The 27782-nt window shown below is 55.9% G+C and overlaps 6 protein-coding genes across 7 annotated transcripts; all 6 read right to left on the reverse strand.

The window, feature by feature from the left end:
- Nucleotides 1-688: 688 nt before the first annotated feature.
- Nucleotides 689-2332, reverse strand: LOC115619818 (avidin-like). The gene is made up of 4 exons (XM_030512704.1): nucleotides 2261-2332; nucleotides 1548-1758; nucleotides 1319-1451; nucleotides 689-875 (listed from the first exon to the last, which is right to left on the reverse strand). Exons 1-4 carry the CDS (start codon nucleotides 2330-2332, stop codon nucleotides 842-844), a joined length of 450 nt encoding a protein of 149 aa, XP_030368564.1. The 3' UTR covers nucleotides 689-841.
- A 1979-nt stretch (nucleotides 2333-4311) lies between these two features.
- LOC115619819 (avidin-like) lies at nucleotides 4312-6037 on the reverse strand. Its single transcript, XM_030512706.1, has 4 exons — nucleotides 5881-6037; nucleotides 5079-5292; nucleotides 4641-4761; nucleotides 4312-4411 (listed from the first exon to the last, which is right to left on the reverse strand). The coding sequence occupies exons 1-4, from the start codon at nucleotides 5950-5952 to the stop codon at nucleotides 4312-4314; spliced, it is 507 nt and encodes a 168-aa protein (XP_030368566.1). The 5' UTR covers nucleotides 5953-6037.
- Nucleotides 6038-7599: 1562 nt separating this feature from the next.
- Nucleotides 7600-9629, reverse strand: LOC115619820 (avidin-like). Its single transcript, XM_030512707.1, has 4 exons — nucleotides 9492-9629; nucleotides 8514-8718; nucleotides 7922-8042; nucleotides 7600-7661 (listed from the first exon to the last, which is right to left on the reverse strand). Exons 1-4 carry the CDS (start codon nucleotides 9621-9623, stop codon nucleotides 7616-7618), a joined length of 504 nt encoding a protein of 167 aa, XP_030368567.1. The 5' UTR covers nucleotides 9624-9629; the 3' UTR covers nucleotides 7600-7615.
- A 6371-nt stretch (nucleotides 9630-16000) lies between these two features.
- On the reverse strand, nucleotides 16001-17920 carry LOC115619823 (avidin-like). Its single transcript, XM_030512711.1, has 5 exons — nucleotides 17553-17920; nucleotides 17018-17137; nucleotides 16723-16933; nucleotides 16262-16382; nucleotides 16001-16180 (listed from the first exon to the last, which is right to left on the reverse strand). Exons 1-5 carry the CDS (start codon nucleotides 17625-17627, stop codon nucleotides 16147-16149), a joined length of 561 nt encoding a protein of 186 aa, XP_030368571.1. The 5' UTR covers nucleotides 17628-17920; the 3' UTR covers nucleotides 16001-16146.
- A 3153-nt stretch (nucleotides 17921-21073) lies between these two features.
- Nucleotides 21074-23840, reverse strand: LOC115619822 (avidin-like). The gene is made up of 4 exons (XM_030512710.1): nucleotides 23503-23840; nucleotides 22261-22471; nucleotides 21416-21536; nucleotides 21074-21333 (listed from the first exon to the last, which is right to left on the reverse strand). Exons 1-4 carry the CDS (start codon nucleotides 23818-23820, stop codon nucleotides 21300-21302), a joined length of 684 nt encoding a protein of 227 aa, XP_030368570.1. The 5' UTR covers nucleotides 23821-23840; the 3' UTR covers nucleotides 21074-21299.
- Nucleotides 23841-23930: 90 nt separating this feature from the next.
- Nucleotides 23931-26605, reverse strand: LOC115619824 (avidin-like). 2 transcript variants are annotated; one of them, XM_030512713.1, is made up of 5 exons: nucleotides 25679-25736; nucleotides 25154-25380; nucleotides 24862-25072; nucleotides 24308-24428; nucleotides 23931-24069 (listed from the first exon to the last, which is right to left on the reverse strand). In XM_030512713.1, exons 2-5 carry the CDS (start codon nucleotides 25283-25285, stop codon nucleotides 24024-24026), a joined length of 510 nt encoding a protein of 169 aa, XP_030368573.1. In that variant the 5' UTR covers nucleotides 25286-25380; nucleotides 25679-25736; the 3' UTR covers nucleotides 23931-24023. The 2 variants fall into 2 exon arrangements, with proteins under 2 accessions (XP_030368573.1, XP_030368572.1); XM_030512712.2 differs by having other exon boundaries at nucleotides 25154-26605.
- Nucleotides 26606-27782: the final 1177 nt, after the last annotated feature.

Genomic DNA, 27782 nt, shown 5'->3' on the forward strand with positions numbered 1-27782 from the left:
GAAATTTCAGCCAGTAGAAAACATACCCTCCTTTTCAAGCGAAACCTTAAACCCAACATCCATCCTGTTTCTAATCGCCAGCACCAACCGCTGGATACCAGTGGAAAGAAAAACTAGCAGAAAACTGATAGCCCGATTAAAAAAGCAGCTGGAAATAGAGCGACGGAGCCTCTGTGTGCGTTGCTCAGGGACACGGCCTCGCTCTGAGGTCTCCCTTGGGGCTGGCTGCTTGGATGACTCCCCATCTGCCGGCGCTGGGAACAGAAGCCTGCCGGCTCTGCAAAAGCCATTTGCAGCCTCCCCGTGCATTCAGGCACCCGAGGAACTTCCTCCACTCTGCCTGGAGCCCACCCTGCAGCATCCCGCTGCGGTTATCCTGATCCCGCTGCCTGCTCGCAGCCCAGCTTGTCCCGCACCTCTGGGGACATTTGGGAGAGACCCCGAGGGACAAGTTAGCCACAGCACAGCATCACGTTTGCAGGCACAGCAACGCTGCACACTGCCAGGGAGGGGACACGGGATAGCCCTTATCCCCAGGGACACTGCTGCATGCAGCTGCGGCTTCACGTGGGTGCCAGAGTAAGACAAACCCCGTAGGTTAAAGAACAAGCAGAAACCAGAGCCGAGCTCTGTTGTCCCCACAGAAACCCTTTATTGTGTGTACCTGCTGCCCAGCCTCCACGCTGGGCTGAACTTGCCTGGGAAAGCACGAACATGTGGGCTGAGAGCTGCTGAAACACAGCAGCACAGAGCAGGCAGAGGCTGGCTGGGGGAAGAGCTGTGTCCTTGCAGTTCAAGGCCTCCTGTGCTTGCTCGCTTGCTGCTGCTTCTCTGCTAGTTGTTATTTTATTCGGGTGAAAACGCTGGTGCCAATCCTGCAGGAACCCCAAATCACTGTGGTTGACCCAAATGGGGTTACATATGCTGTGGTGGAGGGTACAGAGGGGGAAAAAAAGGGGTGGTACTGTGTTCCCTGCTGGGTCCTGAGTGGGGTGCCCTGGTCTCCAACACCCTTTAGCAGAGGCTGCTGTGGGTGCTGGCACTGTGCCCTGCTCTCTTCCTACTGAGCAGAGTGGTAGGAGAGGCTTGGGGGGGTCTGACTGTGGCCAGAACCCATCCTGGGGTCTCCCACCCTGGGCCACACTGGGATGCAGGGGCTGGCCAGGTTACAGGGATGGTCTTTAGTCCCTCATCACTGGTGACAAACCCATTTCACCCTCCTGGCCCTGCCATGCCTTATCCCATGGGATTTCTCCCTTCTCCAGCCCAGGGTGCAGGAAAGCATGTCACAGTGGTGACCATGGGACCCAGTGCTCACCGTGTGGCTTTCCAGTCCTCTGTGGGGCTCTCGGATGCCTCTCGCAGGAGCCATAGGGCATGCAAGGTCTCCTCCCCATTGGTGCCCACATAGCACTGGCCCAGGAAGACACTCATCTGGGTTGTGTCTGAGTCTGGAAGGGTCCAAGGAGGTGTGATTTGGGGTGGCGAGGCATGAAGCCACCCCCAAATGTGCCACTGATGCAGGGTGATGGCCCTCTCCTGCCTACCTCGATGCTGCCAGTGCACAGTGAAGGAGAAGATGGGCTGCAGGACCAGCCCCACATCCTGCTGGGACCCCTTCAGAGGTGAGGAGAGGATTTTGGAGTTGCCAGCAGCAGGACCCGGCAGATAGGAACCGGAGAAGCTGCCATCCTTGCCAACGGTGAACACGACCATTGTGCAGCCTGTGTCACTGCGCCACGACCCGGAGAGGAGGCACTGCAAGGCCAGCCAGGGAGGATGGGGCAGCCCGCTGCTGCCCCACCACCCTGGTTCTGCCTGGGGGTGCTCCATGGACCCTCTGTGAAGCTGGTGGCACTGGCATTGCCACCTTGGCTCAAGCATCGCACCTGTGGTGCTGATTGCCTCCAGTACAACCATCTCCCTGGGCCCTTTGCTGCTGCTACCCAAGGGCGAGCAGGTCCTCCCCATGCTAAAGCAGAAGGTTTGCTGCTTTCCCAGCATATTTGGTGGGAAAATAGGGTTTCTTTAGGATATGTTCCTGTTTGCCTGCCTCTGGATGGATTCCCACAGCCAGGAGCATCCTTGCAGGAGCTGTCCCTTGCTCCCAGCCTTTCCACAGCTTCCCTCAGTGCCCCCCTCAGTGCTGCTCCCAACAGCTCGGGCAGCCCAGCCCCTGCTCCCTGCTGAGCACCACAGCCCCAGCAGCAGGCTTTGGGCTCTAACAGTGCCACATCCCCATCACCACCCATCCCCATACCTTCCTCTCTGATGGGGTGACGCACGTCACCAGGCCCAGGATGAGGACCAGGGAAAAGGCACCGCTCCCCATGGCTGCAGAGCTGGGAAGCGCAGCTCCCTCCCTGAGCTTTATAGGGCTGTAATCAGAGCCCATGAGCTGGCGGTGGCAGAATGCCGGGGACAGGCTAGATAAGGTGAGGAGGTCTCTGTGACCCGGGCAGTGCTGGAGAAACATGGGGCTGAGCACAGCTGTGCAGGAAGCGAAGGAACAGGTTTTTTTAAAGGTGCTTACAGCAGCCTGAAAAGCATCAATCGCCCATTCCAAGTGCATGCAGGCTGGAATGATTGCCTGTTTAAACATTTAACTGTTGGCTGCTCTGCTGGTGCTGCTGCCTGACCATGCTGTCACCCACCCTGGTGCCAGGCATCCCTGGCAGGGGCAAGCTGCACAGGAGGGGAGGCTTACCCTGCCTTCATAACAGGTAGCAGTCGTAACATTTCCCCAGCATCTTCTGAGTATCAGATGTTAATTTAGCTCTTTTGGCTTTTACAAGTGTTAGAGGAAGGAGCAACCACAAAGGCACACTGGGGTCCAAGTGAGTGTGTTTGCTAAACACACCCAGCATGCAAACCAGCACCTCTTCCTTATATCTGCTGCTCTTAGGGGCTTTGCACGTACAAAACACAGCATGCACAGCATGCAGGGTTCATGAGCTGCTTCTCTGCTTGCTGCAGTGCCTGGAGCAGGCATGGCGCTGCGGGCAACTGAAAATTAAGGTAGGATTCAGCTGCATAAACACATGTTCCTTCCTGGACAAGCGTTTTTGGGGCACCGGACAGCAGCAGGGCTGAGGTGTGTGGGCTGGGGCTGGGGAAGTTCTATTCTGGGGCAGCACCAAACACCTAGAGCCCAAACACACTCCAAGACCCTGCTGCTGTTGCTCAGTGCCTCTCCTTCTGGTCCAGATGGTCGCAGAGGCTGGGATGAGGAGAAATCACCCCTCTCCTAACACATCCCTCCTCCCTGTCACCTTTTACAGACCCAAACTCACAGCTTATCACAGGGGCTTGAGAAATCCTCCCTGCCCTGGGGGATCTGTTGCTCTTGCCCTGGATGCCATGCTCCATTCTTTCAGCCTGACGCCAGCCCCTGCCTTTCTGCGCTGTTTGGCAGGGACAAGCTGCCCTGTTCGAGGTGCCAGGGAGGGTGGCAGCCACCACTCCATGTCACAGCAGCATGCTGGGGCTGGGCCAGGCTCAATGGGCTGTGCAGCAAGTGTGCTGGCATTGCTGGGGCTGGGCTATATTTGTAATGCTTCTGTAGGAGACATCATCCTTACCCATGGACCTGCCAAAAACACTGGATGGAAAGAGCTGACTAAGCTCGGCAGCTGCCCACAGAGACAGATAGGGTGGCACTGCTGAAATGCAGCAGCAGAGAAAGGTAAAATCTATGGTTATAGCTCAGGGGAATGGGATGGGATGAGATGTGCGGGATACAATGGGATGCAATGCAATGCAATGGATGGGATGGGATGTGATGCAATGGGATGGGATGCAATGCGATGCAGTGCAATGGGATATGATGGGATGGCGGGATGGGGGGTTTAACTGTGCACATTTTACTTCAGGTGCTGTGCAGCATGAAGGAAACACTTCACAGACAACTCACATCTACTGGTACCACGACCTCTACCACCCAACCTTACAGTGGTGCACTGGAAAGGTGTCTGGTGGGGACGGATATGAAGGCACTGCAAGGAAGCTGTCTGGATTCAGGATGATGATACCACCTCTGCCATCAGCAGACAGGCAGGGAGTGGTGGTGCGGGGTGTAAGTTTGCATTAGGATGAGGTGGAAAATGAGCCCAGAGAGCTGGATGGAGGGATCAGGAGGAATCCAGACGTTGCTGAGGAAGGGCGGTGGTGCCATGGGAACAGAAGCTGGCTCAGAGGGGGAGAGAGGGCAGTCTTTAGAAACAGACAACCACAGCTGACATGATTTTAGAGTTTATTTCGATGTGAGATGCTGGTTTTGCTTGCCCTGGGGGGGCTGCAGCCGGAGCGCTGTCATGGGGCGGGTGAAGACCTGTCCTCACAGGATGGGAACAAGCTGGGCAGGTTCTTTCCTTTCGGGGTGCGTTTGCGTGTGAAGACATTTCTGCCCACCCTGTGAGAAGCAGAGATCACTGATACCCCCCCTCAGAGCTGCCAGTGCCGGTGGGTGACAGGGGTGTCTCTGTAGGGATGCCCCTGAGCAAGCTCCTTGCCAGGAGGTATCAACATCCCCACTGCAAACCCACACTGGGGGGTCCCCAGGGGTGGTCCCCTTGCTCAGGTGATGCTTCACATCAGAGGCACTGGGGAGGGCCCCACTCTCTCCAGCATCCCCCCATTACCTGGTGGCTTTCCAGTCCTCCTCGAGGGACCCGACGGCTTCACGCAGCAGCCACGTGGTGGTCAGTGTCTCCTTTCCACCCGAGTCCACAAAGCACTGCCCCGCGAAGGCGGTGGTGGCATCTGGGGGGGGCTTGGTGTGGTCAGTGGAGATGGCACCCATGCCTGCTGGCTGCATCCCCCTCCTTGTGTTCTGATGGCCATGCACCCAACCATACTGAGAGGACCTTCCCCAGCAGCTCCCTCGGGTAAGGCAGGCTCTGCAGCACTGCGTCCCTTGTACCCTAATGGGGTTTGGGATGCAGTGAGAGGAGGAGCTGCCACTGCCTCCCTCTGCTTAGCTGCACCAAAGCATCATCCAGCAGAGGGAAAACCCTGCTGGCTGCCTGCATGGTTCCCGGTACCCCTGCAGTGCCATCCCCAGGTACCCCAGCACTTACTAGAGAACTTGTCCCAGCGCACGGTGAAGGCGAAGGTGGGCCATCCCCCCTCGCCAGGCTGCTGCTGGGCACCATTCAATGGGGAGGCGCGGGCGCAGCCACCGGCGAGCGTGACCCGTGTGAGGTATTTCCCCTGGAAGTCCCCGTTGTCCCTCAATGCTGAAATCTCCATCAGCGAGTCCTGCTCGTTCCTCCACATCCCGCTGAGCTGACACTGAAGGGATACAGCCATAGGCCCCCTGTGCATGGTGCAGAGGGGTCCCCATCCCTCATACCGCCCCATGCATGGAGCTGCAAGCCCTGCTGCGTGTGTGACTGTGGGGCACAGCTCTACCTGTCCCCAGTTTGGATATATGCTTCCTTAGCTGGCTGCTAAGTAGATGGTGAAGCAAGATCAGCATGTCTTAGCCCACTAGCATGCATGGTATGTCCAGATATGGACTCTGTAGAAGAGGATGCTCTGTGCGTTGCACCCCTGGGTACAGACCATGTAGGAAGTAATGCCCTGTGCATGGTGCCCTGGACACATATCCCACAGGAGGAGATGTCCCATGCATGGAGCTTCTGAGCACAGACCCCATGGGAGGGAATGCCCTGTGCAAGATGTCCTCATGGGACCAAAGCTTAGTGGAGGTGGTACCAAGTTGCTGGGGGTGACCCAGAGATATCCTGCCCATTGCCTGGACTGGATGCTTGCAAAGTTCTCCTGCTTGTCCCAGCCTAAAATGGCATTTAAGAGAGAACCCCTGGCTGCCCACGATGCATCCCTGTGCCACATCCCCATCATCACCCATCCCCATACCTTCCTCTCCGCATGGGTGATGCGTGGCACCAGGGCCAGGGCGAGGACCAGGGTGAAAGCGCTGCTTCCCATGGATGCAGGGCTGTGAAGTGCCCAGCACGGCTCCGCCCCAGCCCTGCGCCTTGGTCCCTTTATAGGGCTGTAACTAGAGCCCCATGGGCACTGGACCAGCAGCCATGGGACAGTAGCCTGGTGTCAGGGTGCCTGAGACAGGCGGGGCGAGGAGGTCTGTGTGACCCAGACAGTGCTGGAGGAACACGGGGATGAGCATGGGTTTGCAGAGAGGTGGGGGCACAGGGATAGTTTGCACATCCACTGTCCAAGAGGCTTTGCCAGCCCATTCCTTGCTCTGTGGCGGAGTCCTCGGGGTGGGCGCAGCCTGGCACTCTCCCACTGCCACCATCCTGGACATGCTGTCGTTCAAACACAGCAATGCGGCAAGCACAGCCTGACCAGGTTTTCTGTGCTGCACTGAAGGGTGGTGTGTGTGCCTGCAGAGTTCATCCTCATGCCGTCCCCTCCTGCACTACAAGTTTGTGTTGCTGTTCCTAAGCTGTTTTTCTGCTGCTGCTTCTAAGCTGCAGCACAGCCAGGGTGCAGGCAGGGCAGCAGGAGAGGGCTCCTTGGGAGCCGTGGAGGGGAAGCTGGGACCTGCCCGAGGAGCTGCTCCATCCTCCTAGGGTGATGATCTGTGCTAGGCAATGAGAGAGGCAAAGGAGCAGAGCAGGGTGTGTGTCCTGACCAGGGGGCTGGCAGGAGTGATGAGCATGCAGACACGGCAGAGGAGGCCCAAACTATGGGGCAGCAAGCTTGCCACCCTGGAATTCAGCAGAGGAGACTTTGGCCGCTTCAGGGACCAGCTTGGTAGAGTACCAGAGGATAGAGCCGTGCAGGGAAGAGGGGCCCAAGAAAGCTGGTTAGCATTCAGGAATCACCTCCTCCAAGCTCAGGAGCGATTGTCCCAACAAAAGGGAAGTCAGACAAGAACGCCAGGAGGCCTGTGTGGGTGAACAAGGAGCTCCTGGACAAACTAAAACACCAAAAGGAAGCCTGAGGGAACTGGTGGGTGAAATGGCCAAGCTGCTCTCCATCATATCTGAGAAGTTATGGCAGCCCAGTAAGGTTTCATTGACTGGAGAAGGGGAAACCTAACCCCCATTTGTAAAAAGGGACACAAGGAAGACCTGGGGAACTACAGGTCGGTCAATCTCCTCAGAGCCCAGAGATGTCATGGAGCAGATCCTGCTGGAACCTGTGCAAAGGCACATGGAAAAGGAGGAAGTGGTTGGTGACCATCAACATGGCTTCACAAAGGGCAAATCATGCCTGACAAATTTGGTGGCCTCTACATCAGGGTTACAGCAACTGTAGATACAGGAAGACCAGTTGACATCATCTACCTGGACTTGTGCAAGGCATTTGATAATGTCCCACACAACATCCTTGTCTCTAAACTGGAGAGGCATGGAGTTGACAAACAGGCCACTTGGACAAGGAATTGGCTGATGATCGCACTCAAAGTGTTGTAGTCAATGGCTTGATGTCCAAGTGGAGACCAGTGATGAGTGTCTTTCCTCAGGGTTCGGTGTAGGGGCCAGTGCTGTTTAACATCTTTGTCAGTGACATGGGCAAGAGACGGTGGGTGTCTGCAGCAAAACTTTATTGTGAGACTCGGAGGACCAGGGACACGCACCCCAGCCATGCTGCCAGCTCAGGAACCCCCATGCTGCCTCCCTCACTCTTTCTGCGAGGGCTGGCGTGTGAAGACATTAGTGCCGACCCTGTAGGACACAGAAGGAGGAGATGTAAGGGTGGGAACTGCAGCCTTGCACAGGACAAACGCACCCTCGCAATGCTGATGCCCACCCAACCCCGTCTCCCTCCAACAGCAGTTGCACCTGCGTGGGACCCCTGGGTAGGCCATGGCCAAGCACCATCCTCAGTCACCACCAGCAGCTCTGGGGGCACTGAGCACCACGGGGTGGCAGACTCCCAGCCCCCCTTGGGATGCACAGGGCACTTGTGCAGGGCATGGGCTCACCTGGTGGCTGTCCAGTCATCCTTGATGCTGTCCGCATGCGACCGCAGGAGCCACATGGTCTTCAAGACCTCCTTTCCTGTCTCATCCACAAAGCACTGGCCCGTGAACACAGTGACAGAGTCTGCAGGGATGGGGCAGGAGGTGAAGGGGAGGATGGAGAAGGTGACAGATCAGTGCCTTGCACCCTATCCCAGCACAGGGGGCAGTAGACCCCGGCTGTCCCTGCCCTCTTTGGGCAGTGGTTATGGGGAAAGCAGACAGGAGGGGTCTTGGTTAGAGATGGGCACACAGCAACAGGCCTCAGCCCCCCGAGCATCCTCTGCACCCTGGGCTGGGAGGTGACACCCACCAAAGAGCTCCAGAGTTAAGGATGGGGGAGCACTGGGTATGTGAGAGCACTGGGGTCACGGCAGGGGAAGGCAGGGGATTGTCAGGGACACTGCTGTGAGGGCAGAAAAGCATCATAGACATCACAAGGAAGGGCAGGAGATATCTAGGGGTATCACAAGAGTGGCAGCAGGATGTGAAGACATCACAGTGCAGGATAGGTGAGATCTGGGGACACAACAGGGAAGATGGGAAGGCGAAGTACCTGTAAAGGTCCAGTTGACGGTGAAGCCAAACACAGGCTGGGTCAGGTTTCTGTAGTTCTGGGACCCCCGCAGCGGTGATTTCTCAATTTTTTCTGGGGTTTCTGACACAGCCGTGGAGTAGGAGCCACTGAAGTTACATTTGCTGTTCATGATGATGGTCATGTTGGAACCCAGGTCATTGGTCCAATTCCCGGCCAGCACACACTGGGTTGGAGTGGCAGACAGATGAGTGGACATTTGCCTTAAACATTTCTTGGTGCATAAGATGCTAGCTTCGCTGCACACATTGCAGTCTTTGCCTGAAACTCGAGCGCAGTAGGTGTTATAACCACAAGCAAGAGCACAACACCGGTTCCAACAGTTAACAGCGCATGTGCAGGGTGCTAGATCATCGACCTTGGGGGGGTCTCATTGGATGCAACCTCTGAAATAGTCCCCCTGCAACCACCGCTCACATGTTGAGCTTGCACAGACACAGACCACTGCCATGACTGCATCGTACGGAAATGAAGAGGCATCCTCTCAAGAGCATAAAACTCTCATCAATGAAGGCTCAGGTGGGCCCCCCTCCACCAAGACACCCAGGGTGAAGAGGACCAACAGGATGCCACTGGATCCATGGTGGTGATCTCTCCTCCCTTTTGTGTCCTTCTGTCTCTCCTCCTCTCTTTCGTTCTATTGAACAGTGTCCAGATCTAAGCAAAAACTCATGGCATGGGACTTGCTTATCCAGTTAATCACCATTGAGCTGTCGTAACTAACCAGTGCCTTGTATTTTGTATTAATAAATCATAAAATGGTTGATTGGTGTCATTTCACCTTAATTCAGTCCAAGGCTATCACGAACTTGGTCATTGGTCCCAAGGGGAAGGAGGTCATCCTAAATGACTACTTTTGGGTTGCAACAGGGACTCATCACCGATGCTGCAGCGCAGCCCCTGCCCACCCTGCCCCGCACATCCCAGCCCTGTCGTTACCTTTCCTGTGGAGAGGACCGGAGCCACCACGGCCAGGCTGAGCACCAGGAGGAAGGCGGTTGCGTGCACCATCTCTGCAGCAGCGGGCAGCGGGTGTACCTGGGGATGTTCTCCTCGCAGGGCTCTGCTCATGTGCCTGCTTCTTGCCTATTTATTGCTGTCAGGGCTGCGGGCGGCAGCATCAGCCACGGCGTTGTGCAATCTGGGTGTTCCCAAATTTGTAGTTCCTGGCCACAGGAGACAGCAGCAGGTATTCCCAGCTGAAACAGTGCCTCTGAGACAGGAAAGTACACAATGAAGAACGACCTTTTGTAAACAAGTAAACTCAGTTTTGTTTTGTGGTTATGAAACATGTTGATCTTGGTGGGTTTGAACAATAGAAAGGAGTAAGTAACAGAAACAAGGTACATAATAACCAGCCAGAACTGGACTGGTGGTATTTGGCTTGATGAAGGGACTTTCCAAACTTGAAGTTCAGCTAAAGGACAAGGTGATGAAGAGGAAGATGATGAAGAAACGACCACCAGGGGTCCCAAAGACCACTACCGTAACAGAGTGCACACATGGGAAGAATAATCTAGAAATAGGAGGTTATGTATAAGTAACTTCATAAATACGCATGTAATGTAGTGAATACGTATGATTAACAACGATATAATCACAGTTTGTTTGGTGCTCGGACAGGACACGGTAGGAGGAGCTATCCCCCATGTTCCTGCTATAAAGAATACCTGCTATAAAGAATATCTGCTTGTCAACTTAAAAATTCCTTGGCGAGTTCTTAATGAGTTCTACGAATCACCCTCCTTGCTCACACTTCCCTGGTGTCTCATGGGGAAACCTTGGATCTGGCAGCTCGGTGGTCACCAAGCCAGGGAAAAGCACCCTGTTGTCCCTTTTGCCACCAGAATTAATCCCTCTTGTAAACATGGAAGGATAAAGGATAAAGCCCTGCAGGGAAGAGAGGCCCAGCAGAGCTGGTTAATATTCAAGGATCACCTCCTCCAAGCTCAGGAGTGATTGTCCCAACAAAAGGCAAATCAGGCAAGAACACCAGGAGGCCTGTGTGGGTGAACAAGGAGCTCCTGGACAAACTCCAACACCAAAAGGAAGCCTGCAGAGGCTGGAAGCAAGGACAGGTATCCTGGGAGGAACAGAGAAATTGTCCGAGCTACCAAGGATGAGGCTAGGAAAGCTGAAGCCCTGACAGAGTTAAATCTGGCCGTGCACGTCAAGGGCAGCGAGAAATGGGAAAATGTAGCCCCCCTCTGGAAGAAAACCGGAGACCTGGTTACCCAGGACATGGAGAAGGCTGAGGTACTCGGCGACTTGTTTGCCTCAGTCTTCAATGGCAAGAGCTCCAGTCAGACCACCACAGTCACAGAAGGCAAAGGCAGGGGCAGGGAGAATGAAGAACCTCCTGTTGTTGGAGAAGATCAGGTTTGAGACCATCTACGGGAGCTGAAGGTGCACAAGTCCATGGGACCTGATAAGATGCATCCACGGGCCTGAGGGAACTGGTGGGTGAAGTGGCCAAGCTGCTCTCCATCATATCTGAGAAGTTATGGCAGCCCAGTAAGGTTTCACTGACTGGAGAAGGGGACATTTGTAAATGTCCCCTTTTGTAAAAAGAGACACAAGGAAGACCTGGGGAGCTACAGGTTGGCCAGTCTCCTCAGAGCCCAGAGATGTCATGGAGCAGATCCTGCTGGAACCTGTGCAAAGGCACGTGGAAAAGGAGGAAGTGGTTGGTGGCCACCAACATGGCTTCACAAAGGGCAAATCATGCCTGACAAATTTGGTGGCCTCTACATCAGGGTTACAGCAACTGTGGCTACAGGAAGACCAGTTGACATCATCTACCTGGACTTGTGCAAGGCATTTGATAATGTCCCATACAATGTCCTTGTCTCTAAACTGGAGAGGCATGTGTTTGGTGCACGGGCCACTTGGTGGATAAGTAATTGGCTAGATGATTGCACACAAAGAGTTGTGGTCAACAGCTCAATGTCCACATGGAGATCAGTGATGACGTCTTCATAGTTTGGTTTTGGGACCAGCGCTGTTTAACGTCTTTGTGGGAGATGTGGGCAGCACGCTTGAGTACAACCTCAGCAATTTCCTGATTTGCTGATGACACTAAGCTGTGTGGTGGAGTTGACATACTGGAAGGAAGGGATGCCGTCCAGAGGAACCTTGATGTGATGGAGAGGTGGGCCAACGCCAGCCTCACGAAGCTGACCAAACGCAAGGTCCTGCAAACGTGTTGGGCAATCCCAAGCACAAATACAGTCTGGGCAGAAACTGGAACTGTATGCTGGATGTCATCAAAAGAAGCATGGCCAGCAGGCCAAGGAGGTGATTGTCCTCCTCTACTCCTCAGTCCTGGAGATCCCACCTGCAGTATTACACTCAGCTCTGGGGGCCTCAACACAAGAAGGACATGTTCAGCAGTGCCACCTTGCTGGGACACCTGCTGCACAGCCTCTGGGCAGCCCTGTCCTGGCAAAATGTTGACGTGAATCATAGAATCATAGAATACCAGGTTAGAAGGGGCCTTAAGGATCACCTGGTCCACTCTTTCTTGGCAAAAGCACAGTCTAAACAAGATGGCCCAGCACCCTGTCCAGCTGAATCTTAGTGTCCCCAACGTTGGGTAATCCACCGCTTCTCTGGGGAGGTTATTCCAATGGCTGATTGCTCTCATTGTGAAGAGTTTTCCTCTTTTGTCCAGCTGGAATCTCCCCAGGTGTAACTTGTGCCCATCATCCCCCATCCTTTCCATGTGACTCCTTGCAAAAAGAGAGTCTTCATCTTCTTTGTAGCCACTCTTCACACACTGGAACACGATGGTAAGGTCTGCTCTAAGCTTTCTTTTCTCAAGGCAAAACAAACCCTGTTCTCTCAGCCTTTCCTCATATGCTGCCCAGTCCTTTGCTCATCTTTGTGGCCCTTCTGTGGACCCTCTCCAGCCTGTCCACATCCGAGTTGTATAGCAGGGACCAAAACTGAACACAGTAATCCAGCTGTGGCCTCACGAGCACTGAGTAAAGTGGGATAATGACTTCTTTGTCTCTGCTGATGATGTCCTTGTTGATGTAATCCAGCATCCTCTTGGCTTTCTTTGCTGCAGCTGCACACTCTTCACTCATATTGAGCTGCTTGTCTACCAGGACCTCCAGGTCCCTTTCTACAGAGCTGCTCCGCAGATGGGCAGATCCCAGCCTGTGCCGCAATCTTGGATTGTGTTATCCTGAATCTTCTACTTGTCCTAGTTGAGCTTCACAAGTTTCTTGTTAACTCACTCTTGCAGCCTATCCAGGTCTTTCTGCAAGGTGGTTCTCCCTTCCGTAGTGTCCACTTCCCCACTCAGTTTGGTATGATTGGCAAATATGGTCGGGGCACACTTGATCTCATCTTCCGCATCACTTACAATGACGTTGAGCAATGCTGGACCCAATATTGATCCCTGGCAGGTCACCAGCTAGAACAGGAGCTGTTCACCGCCACCCTCCAGGTGAGGCCGGTCAGCCTGTTCCCCACCCAGCACACAAATCACTCATCCAGACCATAACACGTCAGTTTCTCCGGTGTAACAATGGGCTAGTATTTCCCTTCTATTTCTGCCTGTTGTTTACATGCTTGAAGAACCATTTCTTACAATTTTGACAGCTTCGGCCAGCTTAATAGAATCATAGAATTGACTAGGCTGGAAAAGACCTGTAAGATCATCAAGTCCAACCATTACCCAGGTCTGCCAGGGCAACCACTAAGCCATGATCACTGAGGGCCTCACCTGTACAGTTTTGAACACTTCCAGAGATGGTGATTCCGCCACTGCCCTGGGCAGCCTGTTCCAATGCCTGAGCACCCTTTTGGTGGTCTTTTAGGTCTTTTCCTATTGTTCAGACTAAACCACCCCTGGCACAGCTTGAGGCTGTTTTCTCTTGTCTTATCACTTGTTACCTGGGAGACGGACTGACCCCGCCTCACTACAACCTCCTTTCAGGCAGTTGCAGAGAGCGATAAGGTCCCCCCTGAGCCTTCTCTTCTCCAGGCTAAACCCCCCCAGGTCCCTCAGCCGTTCCTCATCACACTTGTGCTCCAGACCCTGCACCAGCTCCATTGCCCTTCTCTGGCCTCGCTCCAGCACCTCAATGTCTCTCTTGTAGTGAGGGCCCCAGAACTGAACACAGGATTCGAGGTGCAGCCTCACCAGTGCCCAGTGCAGGGGGATGATCACTGCCCTGGCCCTGCTGCCACATTGCTGCTGATACAGGCCAGGATGCTGGTGGCTTCTTGGCTGCCTGGGCACAAGCTGCTCATGTTCAGCTCCATCAATCAGTGCCCGCAGGTCCTTTTCCATGAGCAGCTTTCCAGCCACTCTTCCCCAAACCTGGAGCATTCCATGTGGTTGTTGTGACACAAGTGCAGGACCTGGCACTTTGCCTTGTTGAACCTCACACCACTGGCCACAGCCCATTGATCCAGCCTGTCCAGATCCCTCTGCAGAATCTTCCTACTGTCCAGCAGATCAACATTCCCACCCAATTTGGTGTCATCTACAAATTTACTGAGGGTGCCCTTGATCTCCTCATCCAGATCATCAGTGAAGATATTAAACAACACCGGCCCTAACACCGAGCCCTGAGGGACACCACTGGTGACTGCTAGGTGTGACACTATTCACCACTACTCTTCGGGCTCTGCCATCCAGCCAGCTTCCAACCCAGTGAAGAAACCTCCTATCCAGGCCATGAGCAGCCAGTTTCTCCAGGAGAATGCTGTAGGAGACAGTGTCAAATGCTTTACTTAAGTCCCTAACCCTTATTGTCTTGGTTTGGATGTCAGTAGCAGATGTGTACTGTAAGATCCCCCTTGGAGACAACCCCTCTGATCTTGACCAAGAGGCATTCAATAGGGCTTCCACAGTCCCTATAGTTGACTTCTATACATTCAAGGTTCTCCTTAACACAGAGCGGGACTCCTCCTCTTCTTTTACCCTGCCTGTCTTTATGAATCAGCCTATAGCCATCCACCATGATCCTCCCGTCCTATGAGTTGTGTCACCATGTCTCAGTTATTCCTGTGATATTATAACTTTCTGACTGGGCACAGAGCTCCAGTTCCTCCTGTTTGTTCCCCATGTTGCATGCACTGCAGTACATACACTTGAGGTGGTTGGTTTCCCGGTTCCCATCTTGGGAGGCAGCTAAGGAACATTTGTCACTGCTCTGATTGGCCTCACTTACTCCCCAGTTGGCTGCAACAGCGTGAGTGTTGCCACTTTGGACCCTACTCCAAAGTCCTTCAGTTTAAAACCCATTTCGCCGAGTTGGCCAGCCTGCTGCCAGAGATTCTATATAGGTGGATGCCATGCCTCCCTAACAGGCTCTAATTGCTGACGAATGTTCTGCTGTCGTGAAGGCAATAATGAAGCCAGAAGGATGCATGCAGTAAGGCTGCAGGCTTAGCAGGACACTGCACCACTGAACTGGCCATGCTTTGTGGTGAGAGCAGAGTCCTGCAGTCCCTCTGCCACCCTCTTTCCTAATTCTCGGGTTCCTCTAAAGCAGGTAAAAGGCTGCAAGGAACAAAGGACGCTGTAGAGAGAGCTGGCATAAAGACTCTCTGCTCATAAAGGCTGTGAGAGAACTGAAAAGGCTGGAGGAGTTCCAGGGAGGCACCAAGAAGGAAACAGCAGCATCACTCCAGAAAAGGAAAATGGACCCAAGGGAGCAAAAAGTGACAAGCAAAGCACATGCAAGTCTCCCACGAGGCAGGCTAAAACACAAAACAGGTGGAAAGCATGCTAAATCCACGGATGCTGTTTGCAATGCTCTCCCATAACTTTCCTGGCAAGAAAACAAACGGGAGCAGCAGAACAGGGCAGCCCCTCCTGCCCACTCCTGTCTTTAGGCTGTTCAAATCAGAGGCAGGGTGCCAACACAGGGCATTCAGCTCATCCAGGGTTATTCTGGGACTGTAGAGCTAAAGGACCAAGTTTCAAGCTGAGATTCTTGCAAATCCCTTGTTCTGGCTGGGATGGGTGACTCACTCAGTAAGTCACAAAGTCTGGCAGGCAGAGGTTTGAGGCTGCAGCTGATGGGTGTTCGTGTTCCTGTAAATCACACTCTTTTCCCTAGGAGGAGTTTCGGATGTGCTGCAGCTCCCAGTGCTGAGCTGCCGGTACCGAGCAGCCCTTCCTGCTTGCAGGAGTATGGACGCAGCTAAGAGCCGAGGGCTGCCTCAGAGCTGGGGGACAGGGGCTCCCATCTGGCAGAAGGGCCCCCAGCTTATCCTCCCATCACAGTCACCCAGCAACGAGCAGGGAAGAGCCAGTGCTCTGCTGTGCTTGGTGTCAGAGAGTCACTGAGGGGATGCAGCATCCCATTTGGGCTGGAAAAGGGGTTGGTCTTTTCTGGGAATAACAGGGTGAGAGCTCACCCTGTGCCCACCACAGTGCTTTAGCCCAGCTTCCCCAGGACATACCCATGGACTGCACAAGGTTGAGTTTGAAGGAAAAATAATTAATTTTATTTGGGTTTTGGGGCGCATCTTCCCTCAGGGCTGGTAACAACCCTGCTACACACTGGTGGTGCTCAGGCACCTTCTGCTCTCTTGAACTGCAGTAAGAAGGTTCTCTCTCCTCCTTTCAGGCTATCCTCTTGAAGGTGTTGTGTCCCACCCTGTGGGGAAGCAGAAGGTCATTGGTGCCCGGCTGGCGAAGGGGCAGGGGTCCCAGTGGGGCTGGGTGTCCCTTGGCTCACCTGGTGGCTTTCCAGTCATCTTGTTGGGAATCGACCTTCTCCCGCAGCAGCCAGGAGGTCTGCAGGACCTCCTCCTTGCTGTCCTCACCAAAGCACTGGCCCACAAAGACAGCGGTGGAGTCTGGGGATAAGCAGTGGCTGTTAGCATCCCAGCAGGACCTCAGCTGCTTATGGGGCTTCACAGGCACCAATGGGTTTAACACTCATGGAACAAGGATGGGTCCCCATGTTTGCAGGGGAATGCTCCGGCAGTGATGTTGTCAGAGCAACTCTTGATGTCACCCAGCCCAAACACTGTTTTAGGAAGTGTTCTGCTGCCTGCAGGCATCACCCAGGGTAGGGACAGCTCAGGGAAGGACAGATGGGGGACAGGAGAGGGGATGAAGGGATAGGGATGGGCACTGGGACCTGCCTGAGCTCCTCTCCCCATCCCACCTCTCCATCCAGGCACAGCCACTGACCAGAAAAAGACCAGTTGACGGTGAATCCGAAGGTGCAACGCCCATCCGCATCCAGGTGCTGGGAGCCAACAAGGGGGGATGGCTTGATGGGTTTCTGGGTGCTGGACACGGCAGTGTGGTACTCGCCCAAGAAGTTGCCCTGGCTGTCAACCTTTTCCACAAGCATCTTGGAGCCCAGGTCATTCTTCCACCAGCCGGACAGGTCACATACCTGGGGATGAGCAGATGTGTCCCTGGGGGCTGCCTGCACACAGCCCCTTCCCCTGCCTGCATCCCCATTGAGCGCCGGACCCACCTTGCCGTTCCTTGTGGAGTGTTTCGCCCTTTGGCCCAGCCACCACTTGGTGGTGTTTGCCTTTGCCTCCCTCACGCTGGCCTTTTCCCCACCGGGGGTCTCGTCTGCCTGGCAGAAGATCTTGGAAAAGAGAGGGAAAGGCGGGTGAGCTGTGAGACCCCAGGACACATCTGCCTGTGCATGTGGGGATGTGTGCTGCGCTTGGCACCGGTCACCAGCGCATGGCACGAGTGGGGAGCCCGTGGGGACAGGCAGAACCTTCAGGTTCATGCAGCCCCTGCAGCACCACACCTGCAAGGCTCCCGTTCCGGCTCCAAGCGCTGCCTCATCCTCCCCACACCACACTTCCCCGGGCAGGGGCAAGAAGACACCCCACCGGTGGACACGGGCAGCCCCGGAGCATCCCCCGGCTCGGAGCACGCCCTCGGCAGGAACTCCCCCTGGAGCAGCGGGTCCTCCCGCTGCCGGAGGGTCCCTCCCGACCCCGAGCTGCCTCCCCGGGCCAGCGTCCTGTCGTGTCTCGCAGCAGCTCTACCTGCATCCCCGCCGCGGCAGCGGCCAGCGCTGTCCCGGCGGGCACGGCGAGGGTGCAGAGCAGGCGGCGGCTCATTGCTGGCAGCGGCGAGACCGAAACCCGCCGTGCCGGGCTCGCCCGCCCATTCTTATAGCCCGGTCCCGGCGCTGACTTCCCGGAACGCCTCAGCGGGAGGGACGGCGACAGGGATGGGGACAGGGATGGGGATGCGGGTGTGTGGGGACGGGGGTGCGGGTGGGGATGGGAATAGGGGTGGGGATAGAGATAGGGATGGAGTCATGGATGGGTATAAGGACAGCGGTGGGGATGGAGCCATGGATGGGGATAGGGACAGGGATGGGGATGAAGTCATGGATGGGGATAGGGACAGGGGTGGGGATGCTGACAGGGATGGGGATGTGGATGGAGTTGAGGGTGGAGTTGGAGATGGGGATGGAGACAGGGGTGGAGGCAGAGATGGGGGTGGATATCAGAATGAGGATGGGGACGGAGGTGCAATGGGGACAGGTAGGCTGCTATCACCTGTCTATAGGTGGGTTGTCTACAGATGTTTAGGAGCAGCCTCACGTTCACAATCCCTGCTCCCCATGAGGGACTTTAACCATCCCAGTAGCTGTTGGAGGGACAACACAGCAGGGCATATGCAATCCAGGAGGTTCCTGGGATGTGTTGATGTTAACTTCCTTCTCCAAGCGACAGAGGCGACAAGGAGAGGTGCTGTGCTGCACCTTTTCCTCACCAACAGAGAGGGGCTGGTGGTGAGCATGAAGCCCAAGGGCAGCCTTTGGCTGCAGTGACCATGAGCAGGAGTTCAAGATCCTTAGAGCAGCGAGGAGGCCAAAGAGAAAGCTTGATACCCTGGAATTCAGGAGAGCAGCCTTTATTCTGGGAGGCATCAAAGGAGTGTGTCCAGCAGGTCAAGGGAGGTGATTCTGCCCCTGTACCCTGGTGAGACCCCACCTGCAGCCCTGTGTCCAGCTCTGGGGCACCCAGCACAAGAGGGATGTGGAGCTGTTGGAGTGAGTCCGGAGGAGCCCATGGAGATGCTATGAGGGCTGGAGCAGCTCTGCTGTGGATTGAGGCTGAGAGAGCTGGGCTGGTTCAGCCTGGAGAAGAGAAGGCTCCAGAAGACCTTACAGCAGCTCCCAGTGCTTAAAGGGGCCACAAGAAACCTGGAGAGGGACTTTGGACAAGGGCCTGTAGGGACAGGACAAGGGGAATGGCTTTAACCTGACAGAGGGGAGATTTAGATTAGACATTAGGAAGAAATTGTTCCCTGTGAGGGTGCTGAGGCGCTGGCACAGGTTGCTCAGAGAAGCTGTGGCTGCCCCATCCCTGGCAGTGTTCAAGGCCAGGTTGGACACAGGGGCTTGGAGCAACCTGCTCTAGTGGAAGGTATCCCTGCCCATGACAGGGGGTTGGAACTGGATGAGCTTTAAGGCGCCTTCTACCCCAAACCATTCTGTGTAGGACAGCTTTCCTGAGGTTGCCCACCAGTGTGGCCCAGTCTGGGGGTCTCTGGCCCCGTGTCTCATGCCTCTTCTTCACCCCTGCCCTGCAGGAACCCCTGCACCCAAACCACCCCCTGGGCACTTCAGGGGACAGACAGAAGGACAGGGAGTCATGAGGGCAGGGCGAGGGTATGTTTGAGGGGATGGCTGGTGACCTGGTGAAGGAGGTGAACCTACCCCAACAGCAATAGGAAAACCCTATCAACCCTATTGAGGGGCCTTGAGGTCTGGAGGTGGGCAGCCCTGATTGCATGTACCAGGCAAGAGCAAGAGGGCAGTGAACATCAGGGCAGGATGAGGCCAGGAAGGGCTGTTGCTGCAGGGGGGCAGGACAGCTGGTGAAGCACCAAAGAAGGGGACATATGTGAGGCAGGTCCAGGGTGGGGTTATATGGGGCAGATGATGAGTGTGGTTTGGGAGCAGTCGTGTTGACGCTATCAGTGCTGGCTTCTTATAAACCTGTGAGTTTGCTTTCTGTTTCTCTTCTGTTTAGCAACCAGTTTGTTTACATCATCTCTGATCCTGTGAGCTGCCTTCTTCCAAATGCACAAATCTGGGCGAGAGCAAGGGCCCCAGTCCTCACAGCCCAGCACAGGTTGTTGTAGGGTAACAAAGAAAACACTCGATCAAGCCACAGAATTGCAGTAAGGCCGAAAAATGGAGCTAGACAAGAGGTAAAACCGGAATATTTCTGATCATACCTATTTCTATTCACATTCTTACTGTAAAAGCCTCATTTACCGGAAGGAAACTTTAATAAGCCTTTTGTTGGAATGCTGCATCGTTAACTGCGTCTGTGCCCACGGAGTCATGTTATGAACAGGCAGAAATGTATTTATAGAAGGTCTTTCTTTAGAATGGATAGGGTCTGGTCCATGTACTGCCTGGGGCCTGGTGGAGCTGAGAGCAGCCCCAGAGCCCAGCAGGGAAGGAGGGAGAGGAGCAAAGGCTGAGGAAGGCTGGGGAAGGGCAGGAACGCTGTGAGAGGAAGAGGATGATGGACAGGGCACCACGCTTCCCCAGGACACTGTGTCCTTGCTGTCCCAGCATCCCTGCCCCATCCACCAGCCTCTTCCGCTGGCAGCCCTGCATTCCCCAGGCAGCACCATCCTTTGAGCCGTTCCTGCCTATCCCAGCCCATCCCCGGCATGCTCAGGGGCACCCGGGCTGGGAGCTGTGTGTTATGGATTGGGTAACTTGTGAGTTGGGAACTTTGTGAGCTGCTGAAGTGATAAATTAATAAGTTCAAGTGTTGGATGGGCCTGTGCAAAGGGCATTAGGCCCTTGTTTGATGTGTGTGGTTCATTACTAATGAGCTGATAAAGTTTAATGTGCAGGTGATGTTGTCCTCTGAATCTAAGTTCCCAAAAGGAGCCTTATCCTGTTCCACCCTCTGGCTGGTCAGGCAACAGCCAGATAGTGGAAAATACAAGCATACGTGCATATATCCAGCAGGGATGCCTCTAGGATCTGGCATTAGCCACCCAGTCTGCCCAATAGCTGCCCCACTGTCCCTCCAAAACCCAGCCTGGATTTTGGATCACCCCAAAACCCCACCATGGTCCCCTCTGTGGGGTCAGGCACCTAACCCTCCCCTGTACATGCACCCATGAACCTGCAACAAGAGGAGTAGCTGGTAATGGAGTTTAATGGGAAGAGGAGGCAGACCGGGATGCAGAGATGCAGGACGGTGCCAGGTGAGGTGTTGGCTTGCCTGCACGCAGCCTTCACCCTGACCCCCAGCCGTGGGGCATCCTGCTGCTCCGCACCAGGGATGCTGCCTGGGGACACACATTGCAGGTCCCGTGCAGATGCCCCAAATGGGTGCATGGGCAAGAAGGCACCTACAGAGGCCTGAGGCCATGGTCTGGAAGCAGGACAACCAAGCTGCTCTCCTCCCCTTGTCCCCCAGGTCCCCAAAACACCTCCCTGCCCTCCCCCTGCCACCACCTCACCCTGCCCATGGCCATAGGGTGGTTTTTTGCACACCAGGGACACACGGGGCACGGCTCTTTGCCAGGCACAGAAAGATTTATTCAGCTCCATGTATGGGGGCAACAAGCTTTGGGAAGGGGGGACCCCACCAGCAGGATGCTCGGAGGCACTGGGAGGAAGCAGTGTTTCCCAGCTAGGCAACTGTGAGCAGGCAGGATCCCAGCCTGGGACCAGTGCAGTGGAGAGCCTCGGGGATGCAGGTGGGAGAACAGGGTGCAAGCAGCTCTCGTCTCCATCCCCATCACTTGATGCGGGTGAAGGTGGAGGTGCCGACCCTGCAGGAAGACATGTCAGCAGAGGCGAGGCAGGGCTGCGGGTTAGGGTTAGGATTAGGGTTAGGGCAGGGGCAGCGCTCACCTGGTGGCTCTCCAGGAGTCTCTGCGGGATGGGACCTCTTCCCGGATGAGCCACGTAGTCTCCAGCGTCTCCTTCCCGCGGCGGTCCACAAAGCACTGGCCCACAAAGGCGGTGATGGAGTCTGGTGGGGTTCAAGTGGGGCAGAGGAGGCTCAGAGCATGAGCCCCCAGACAGGAGGACCTGATTCTGACAGACAGACAGATAGACAGGCACCCCCCGCCACATGCCCTGGGTAGACAGAGGGACCTCCGAATTGCCCAAATGGGCTGCTTCCACGTTACATGGACAGATAGATGGGCACCACCCCTCCCATGTCGCTTGGACAGAGAGGACACCCCTGCCACCCCCCCAGACAGACGGACACCCCTGTCACCCCCCCAGACAGACGGACACCCCTGCCACCACCCAGACAGATGGACACCCCTGTCACCCCCCAGACAGACGGACACCCCTGTCACCCCCCCAGACAGACGGACACCCCTGCCACCACCCAGACAGATGGACACCCCTGTCACCCCCCCAGACAGACGGACACCCCTGCCACCACCCAGACAGATGGACACCCCTGTCACCCCCCAGACAGACGGACACCCCTGTCACCCCCCAGACAGACGGACACCCCTGACACCCCTTAGACAGACAGACACCCCTGACACCCTCCAGATGGACGGACACCCCCACCACCTCTCCCCACACCAAGTCCCATGGCAGGAGTGAGAGCATGTGGCTGGTCCATGGCCACAGCAGTGGTTTCTCTGGGTGCCACGGGGGATGTGTGGCACTCCCAGCATGGGCAAGGGGTTGCTGGCTGCCCCAGGACCCCGTGCTGGGTCCTAACATCGTACCTGCAAACAGCCACTGCACGGTGAAGCCGAAGGTGGGCTGCCCCTTGGTACTGGAGTGCTGCAGGGACCCTTGCAGGGGTGACAGCAGGATCTGGTTGTTGGTGGCTGCCACGGCAGTGTGGTAGGAGCCCAAGAAGGTTCCGGCTGCATCCAGGGCCGAGAGGGTCATGTTGGAGCCCAGCTCGTTCCTCCACAGGCCCTGCAGGTTGCACTGGGGACCGGGGGGCGTGTGGCTGCCTTGGGCAGTGCCAAGCCTCAGCCCCCCCTTCAGCTTGCCTGGGCAGTGGGGTGTGTGCCCCACATGTCTGGGGCTGGCACGGCCCCTCCGCGTGGCAGATGGAACTGATAGGGACAGCACCTCCCCATCCTGTGGCAGGGCAATGGGTTGCTGGGTACCCCCATACCAGGAGCAGGTGACCAGCCACGGCTGGCAGCCTCCTTGGTCATGCATGCTGCACCATGGCATGGCATGGCACGGCATGGCACAGCATACAGCAAGGGCAGGCATCCCCTTGGACACAAACACTGTGTGCTCTGTGGCACAGCTCGGCACGGCACCGTGTAAGCATGCAATCCCCTGAAGCCATGCACACTGTGCCCCAGGGGTGGCATAGCGTGGCACTGCACAGCGCAGCACACAGTGGCAAAGCACAGCATGGCACAGCACTGCACAGCATGGCGCAGCACACGGTGGCAAAACACAGTCTGGCACAGCACAGAATGGCACAGGACACGGTGGCAAAGCACAGCACATGGTGGCAAAGCGCAGCGTGGCACTACACAGCACAGCACGGCATGCCATGGCACATCATGGCACAGCATGGAGCAGCACCAGACAGCACAGCACAGCACAGCAAGATCAGGCAGCCCCTTGGCTGCTCACGCTGCACCTGAGGGATGGCACAGCATGGCACGGCACAGCACGGCACTGCACAGCACACGGTGCCGGATTGCCACACCACAGCACGGCATGGCACGGCATGGCACGGCATATCACGGCACGGCACCAGACAGCACAGCACAGCACAGCAAGAGCAGGCAGCCCCCTGGCCGCTCAGGCTGCACCCGGGGGATGGGATGGCACAGCACCGCACGGCGCAGCACCGCACGGCGCAGCACTGCACGGCACAGCACGGCACGGCACAGTACAGCATGGCACCGTGGCGTGCACCCCTCCTGCAGTCACCCTGCGCGCTGGGCACAGCGCGGCGTGGCGCGGCACGGCCCCGCGGCTGCCCTTACCTTCCTGGCAACGGCGGAGGGGGGAGCGAGCAACGCTAGGGCGAGCAGGAGGCAGCAGCCGCGGGTCCCCATGGCAGCAGCGGTGCCGGGGCTGTGTGCGCTGCCCACGCCGCTGCCCGCGCCCGCCCCGGCCCTTTTATGCCGGAGGGGGCAGCGGCCGCCCATGCCGGGCCTCCGGCCAAGGGGCGCCGCGGTGGGACACGGGCCACCGGCCACCGCGGCTGAGCGAGCGGGGTCCTGCTCCCTCGGGAAGGGGGGTCCCGCGGTGCACGGAGGGGTGGGGGGGGGGGGCTGCGGAGGGGGAGAGATACCCCCCATGGCAGCGGGGATGCGTTGGGCATTGGGGATGGTGACAGGAGAGGTCCCTCGAGGATGCTGTGGAGGGGACGGAGGAATGTGGGTGCTGAGGCACAACACAACAAGAGATGGTGGGTGTTTGGAGCAAAGCTTTATTGTGAGAAGCAATGGGGGACCGGGCAGGGGGACACATGCTGCTGCCAGCTCAGGAACCCCCATCACCCTCATTCCTTCTTTGAGCGCAGGCGGGTGAAGACGTTGACGCCGACCCTGTGGGACGCAGAGGGAGAAGACGAAAGAGTGAGAATTGCAGCCTTGCACAGCACAAGTTGACCCATCCCCATCTCCCCCAACACCAGCTGCACCGTGGTGGGATCCCTGGATAGGCTGTGGCCAAGCACCATCCTCAGTCACCACCAGCAGCTCTGGGGGCACTGAGCACCACGGGGTGGCAGAGCCCCAGCCCCCCTTGGGATGCACAGGGCACTTGTGCAGGGCATGGGCTCACCTGGTGGCTGTCCAGTCATCCTTGATGCTGTCCACATGTGACCGCAGGAGCCACATGGTCTTCAAGACCTCCTTTCCTGTCTCATCCACAAAGCACTGGCCCGTGAACACAGTGACAGAGTCTGCAGGGATGGGGCAGGAGGTGAAGGGGAGGATGGAGAAGGTGACAGGTCAGTGCCCTGCACCCTATCCCAGCACAGGGGGCAGTAGACCCCGGCTGTCCCTGCCCTCTTTGGGCAGTGGTTATGGGGAAAGCAGACAGGAGGGGTCTTGGTTAGAGATGGGCACACAGCAACAGGCCTCAGCCCCCCAGAGCATCCTCTGCGCCCTGGGACTGGGAGGTGACACCCGCCAAAGAGCTCCAGAGTTAAGGATGGGGGAGCACTGGGTATGTGAGAGCACTGGGGTCACGGCAGGGGAAGGCAGGGGATTGTCAGGGACACTGCTGTGAGGGCAGAAGAGCATCATAGACATCACAGGGAGGGCAGGAGATCTTTGGGGACAGCACAGTGGAGCTCTGGGGACGCAGCAGGGGAGGTGGGGAAGGAGAAGCACCTGAAAAGCTCCAGTTGACGGTGAAGCCAAAGGTGGCCTGGCTGTTCTCGTTCGTGCGGTGCTGGGACCCCTGCAACGGTGACACTTTGATATCGTTGCCGGTGACTGTCACAGCCGTGTGGTAGGAGCCGAGGAATTCACCTTTCGCGTTCACAGCCATGATGGTCATGTTGGAGCCCAGGTCATTGGTCCAGCGCCCGGTCAGCACGCACTGTGGTGAAAGGGGTTTATCACCAGTGCTGCAGTGCAGCCCCTGCCCACCCTGCCCTGCACATCCCAGCCCTGCCGTTACCTTTCTTGTGGAGAGGACCGGAGCCACCACGGCCAGGCTGAGCACCAGGAGGAAGGCGGTTGCGTGCACCATCTCTGCAGCAGCGGGCAGCGGGTGTACCTGGGGATGTTCTCCTCGCAGGGCTCTGCTCATGTGCCTGCTTCTCGCCTATTTATTGCTGTCAGGGCTGCGGGCGGCAGCATCAGCCACGGCGTTGTGCAATCTGGGTGTTCCCAAATTTGTAGTTCCTGGCCAGATGAAAGTACAGTTACCGGCAGATATTCCCAGAAATGCCCACTGAAACAGTCCCTCCTTGCTCACACTTTCCTGGCAGCTAATAGAGAAACCTTGGCTCTGGCAGGTCGGTGGTCACCAAGCCAGGGAAAACCACCCTGATGTCCCTTCTGCCACCCCTTCTTCCACCCCATTGCTGTGCCTGGGGTGCATAAGGGGTGCCAAGGAGCTTAACTCCAGTGCACCCCAGTATCACTGCAGCACACAGCCTCACCCTCCTCCTCCTGGGCAGACATCCCTCTGCAAACCCACCCAAAAGGCTCCTTTTAGGGCTTTTCTTTATTCACCACCAATACTGATGCAGCCACAGATCAGGCTACAAAGCACTCGGTCTCCTCTCACCCGGGGCTGGAATGAAGGTTTGCGGTTGTTTTTACAAACTGGCTTTTGTTGGAAGGAAATTGTTTTGTTTATGGAAAACAAACATTCCCCAAATACTTTGGATATCACATTTTAATGCTGACAGAAGTTATATTGATGCAGGGATTCTTAAATATCTGTATGTTTGTGTTTATATAATTCCTCTTACATTATAGTTGTTGCTGGCTGGGGAGACTGAAATGGCTCCGTTCACATCAGAACTCCTCACCCTGTTCCTCAAACATTTTCAAGGCAGTCTCCTAAAACATCTGTGTTTTAATTCCTCCAGGCATCACAGCAAGAGGTGGTGGAGGATTCACCAGAAAATGCTCCTTTACCCAAAATGGAGACAAGGCAACTCTTTGCATCACCTCAGATACCCTTCCCAAGTTCTGTTTTCACTTCAACCTCACATTTGAGCCCCACTTTTCTTCTGATGGTGAAATTCACCAGTACCCATGCTGGGGAGCATTGCATTTCTGCTGCTGGCATCTCAATGCTCCCCTCTCCTCTCTGCAGGAGCCACACAGCCCCATGGCACCCCTGCCTGTGAGGGCTCCTTGGTCAGAGAGCTGGCTGCCTGTGGGAAATTCCTGCCCCTCTGTTTGCTACCCTCTGTCCTCGAAATTAGCTGCATGACAAGGTGTGTTTTCCCAAGAAGTGACTGTTTGCTTTGGCTGTGTTTTTGGCAGGCAGGTGCTGCCTGGAGTGAGGCCGATGTTTGTGATAACGAGCTTGGCCAGTTTGGAAAGGTTGCACGGGGCAGGAGGGGCAGCCATCACCCCCTCGCCATCACCCCCTCTCCTTCAGTCCCTCTCCATTACCCCCTCTCCACCACCCCCTCTCTATCACCCCCTCTCCTTCACCCCCTTGCCATCATCCCCTCTCCATTACCTCCTATTATCCCCTCTCCATCACTTCTCTGTCACCCCCTCTTCATCACCCCCTCTCCTTCGCCCCCTCTCTATTACCCCCTCTCCACCCCTTCTCTCTCACCCCCTCTCCATTACCTCCTCTCCATCACCCCTTCTCCTTCACCCCCTCCCCACTACCCCCTCTCCATTACTCCTTCTCCATCACCCCCTCTCTATCACTCTTCCTCCTCCATCACCCCCCTTCCATCACCCCCTCGCTATCATCCCGTTGCCATTGCCTTCGTACAGGGAGCTCCCTGTGGCTGCAGCAGCCATGGGAATGGGCAACGCAAGATCTCTGTGCTCACACTGCTGCTGATAGCAACCCATAGCTCATTTACAGGCAGAGGTTTAATTTTTTGCACCACACAAACAATATTTCTGCTGCCTTCACATAATCTTTATTTTTCCCGCATTTAACAAACCCTGTCCCAGCAGCCTATCTTGAAAGTGCAGGCATCAGCTCAGAGCTCAAGGACATAGATTTCTTGACCAGCCTTGGATGAGTCAAAACTAAAACAAGCAAAGACCTCGGGTATCTCCATGAGATTTGCACCCTCCAAAGGGCAGCCAGCGAAGCGGCTAGGGGCTGGAAATCATTACTATAGCTAAATCCTGAAATGCCATGCCTGAGCCTTGGCTCAGCAGGGGAGTGGGCAAGGGGGAACAGGCAAGCAGGGAAGAAGTCCGAAGCAGAAAGTGCTGAAGAAGTTAAAAGTTGGCAGAGCTTTGGTTTAAACCTCTGTGTGTCAGGGGTTTATGAATAATAAGGGTTAATGAATAATAAGAATAAAGGGTTAATGAACAATTAAACTCTCTGCGCAAACTGGGATTGAGTCAGCCTTGAAAAATAGCGTTGTGGGCAAATGTTAGTGAAAATCATATCTGTAACCAAGGATTTTGGTCCCAGCCCACGGCCGTGCCCATGCAGTCATTGCTGAAAGCTGAGCCCGTCGGTTTATTATTGCATATTACTGAGGCAATACAGTCAAAAAAAGGAGTGAAAAGCAGAAATAGCCCTTGATACATCCTGAATGCCCCAACCTTTGAAAGAAGGTCTGCAGGCAGCCTACCCCTTGGGG

Source organism: Strigops habroptila, chromosome Z (assembly GCF_004027225.2).
Source record: "Strigops habroptila isolate Jane chromosome Z, bStrHab1.2.pri, whole genome shotgun sequence".
NCBI lineage: Eukaryota > Metazoa > Chordata > Aves > Psittaciformes > Psittacidae > Strigops > Strigops habroptila.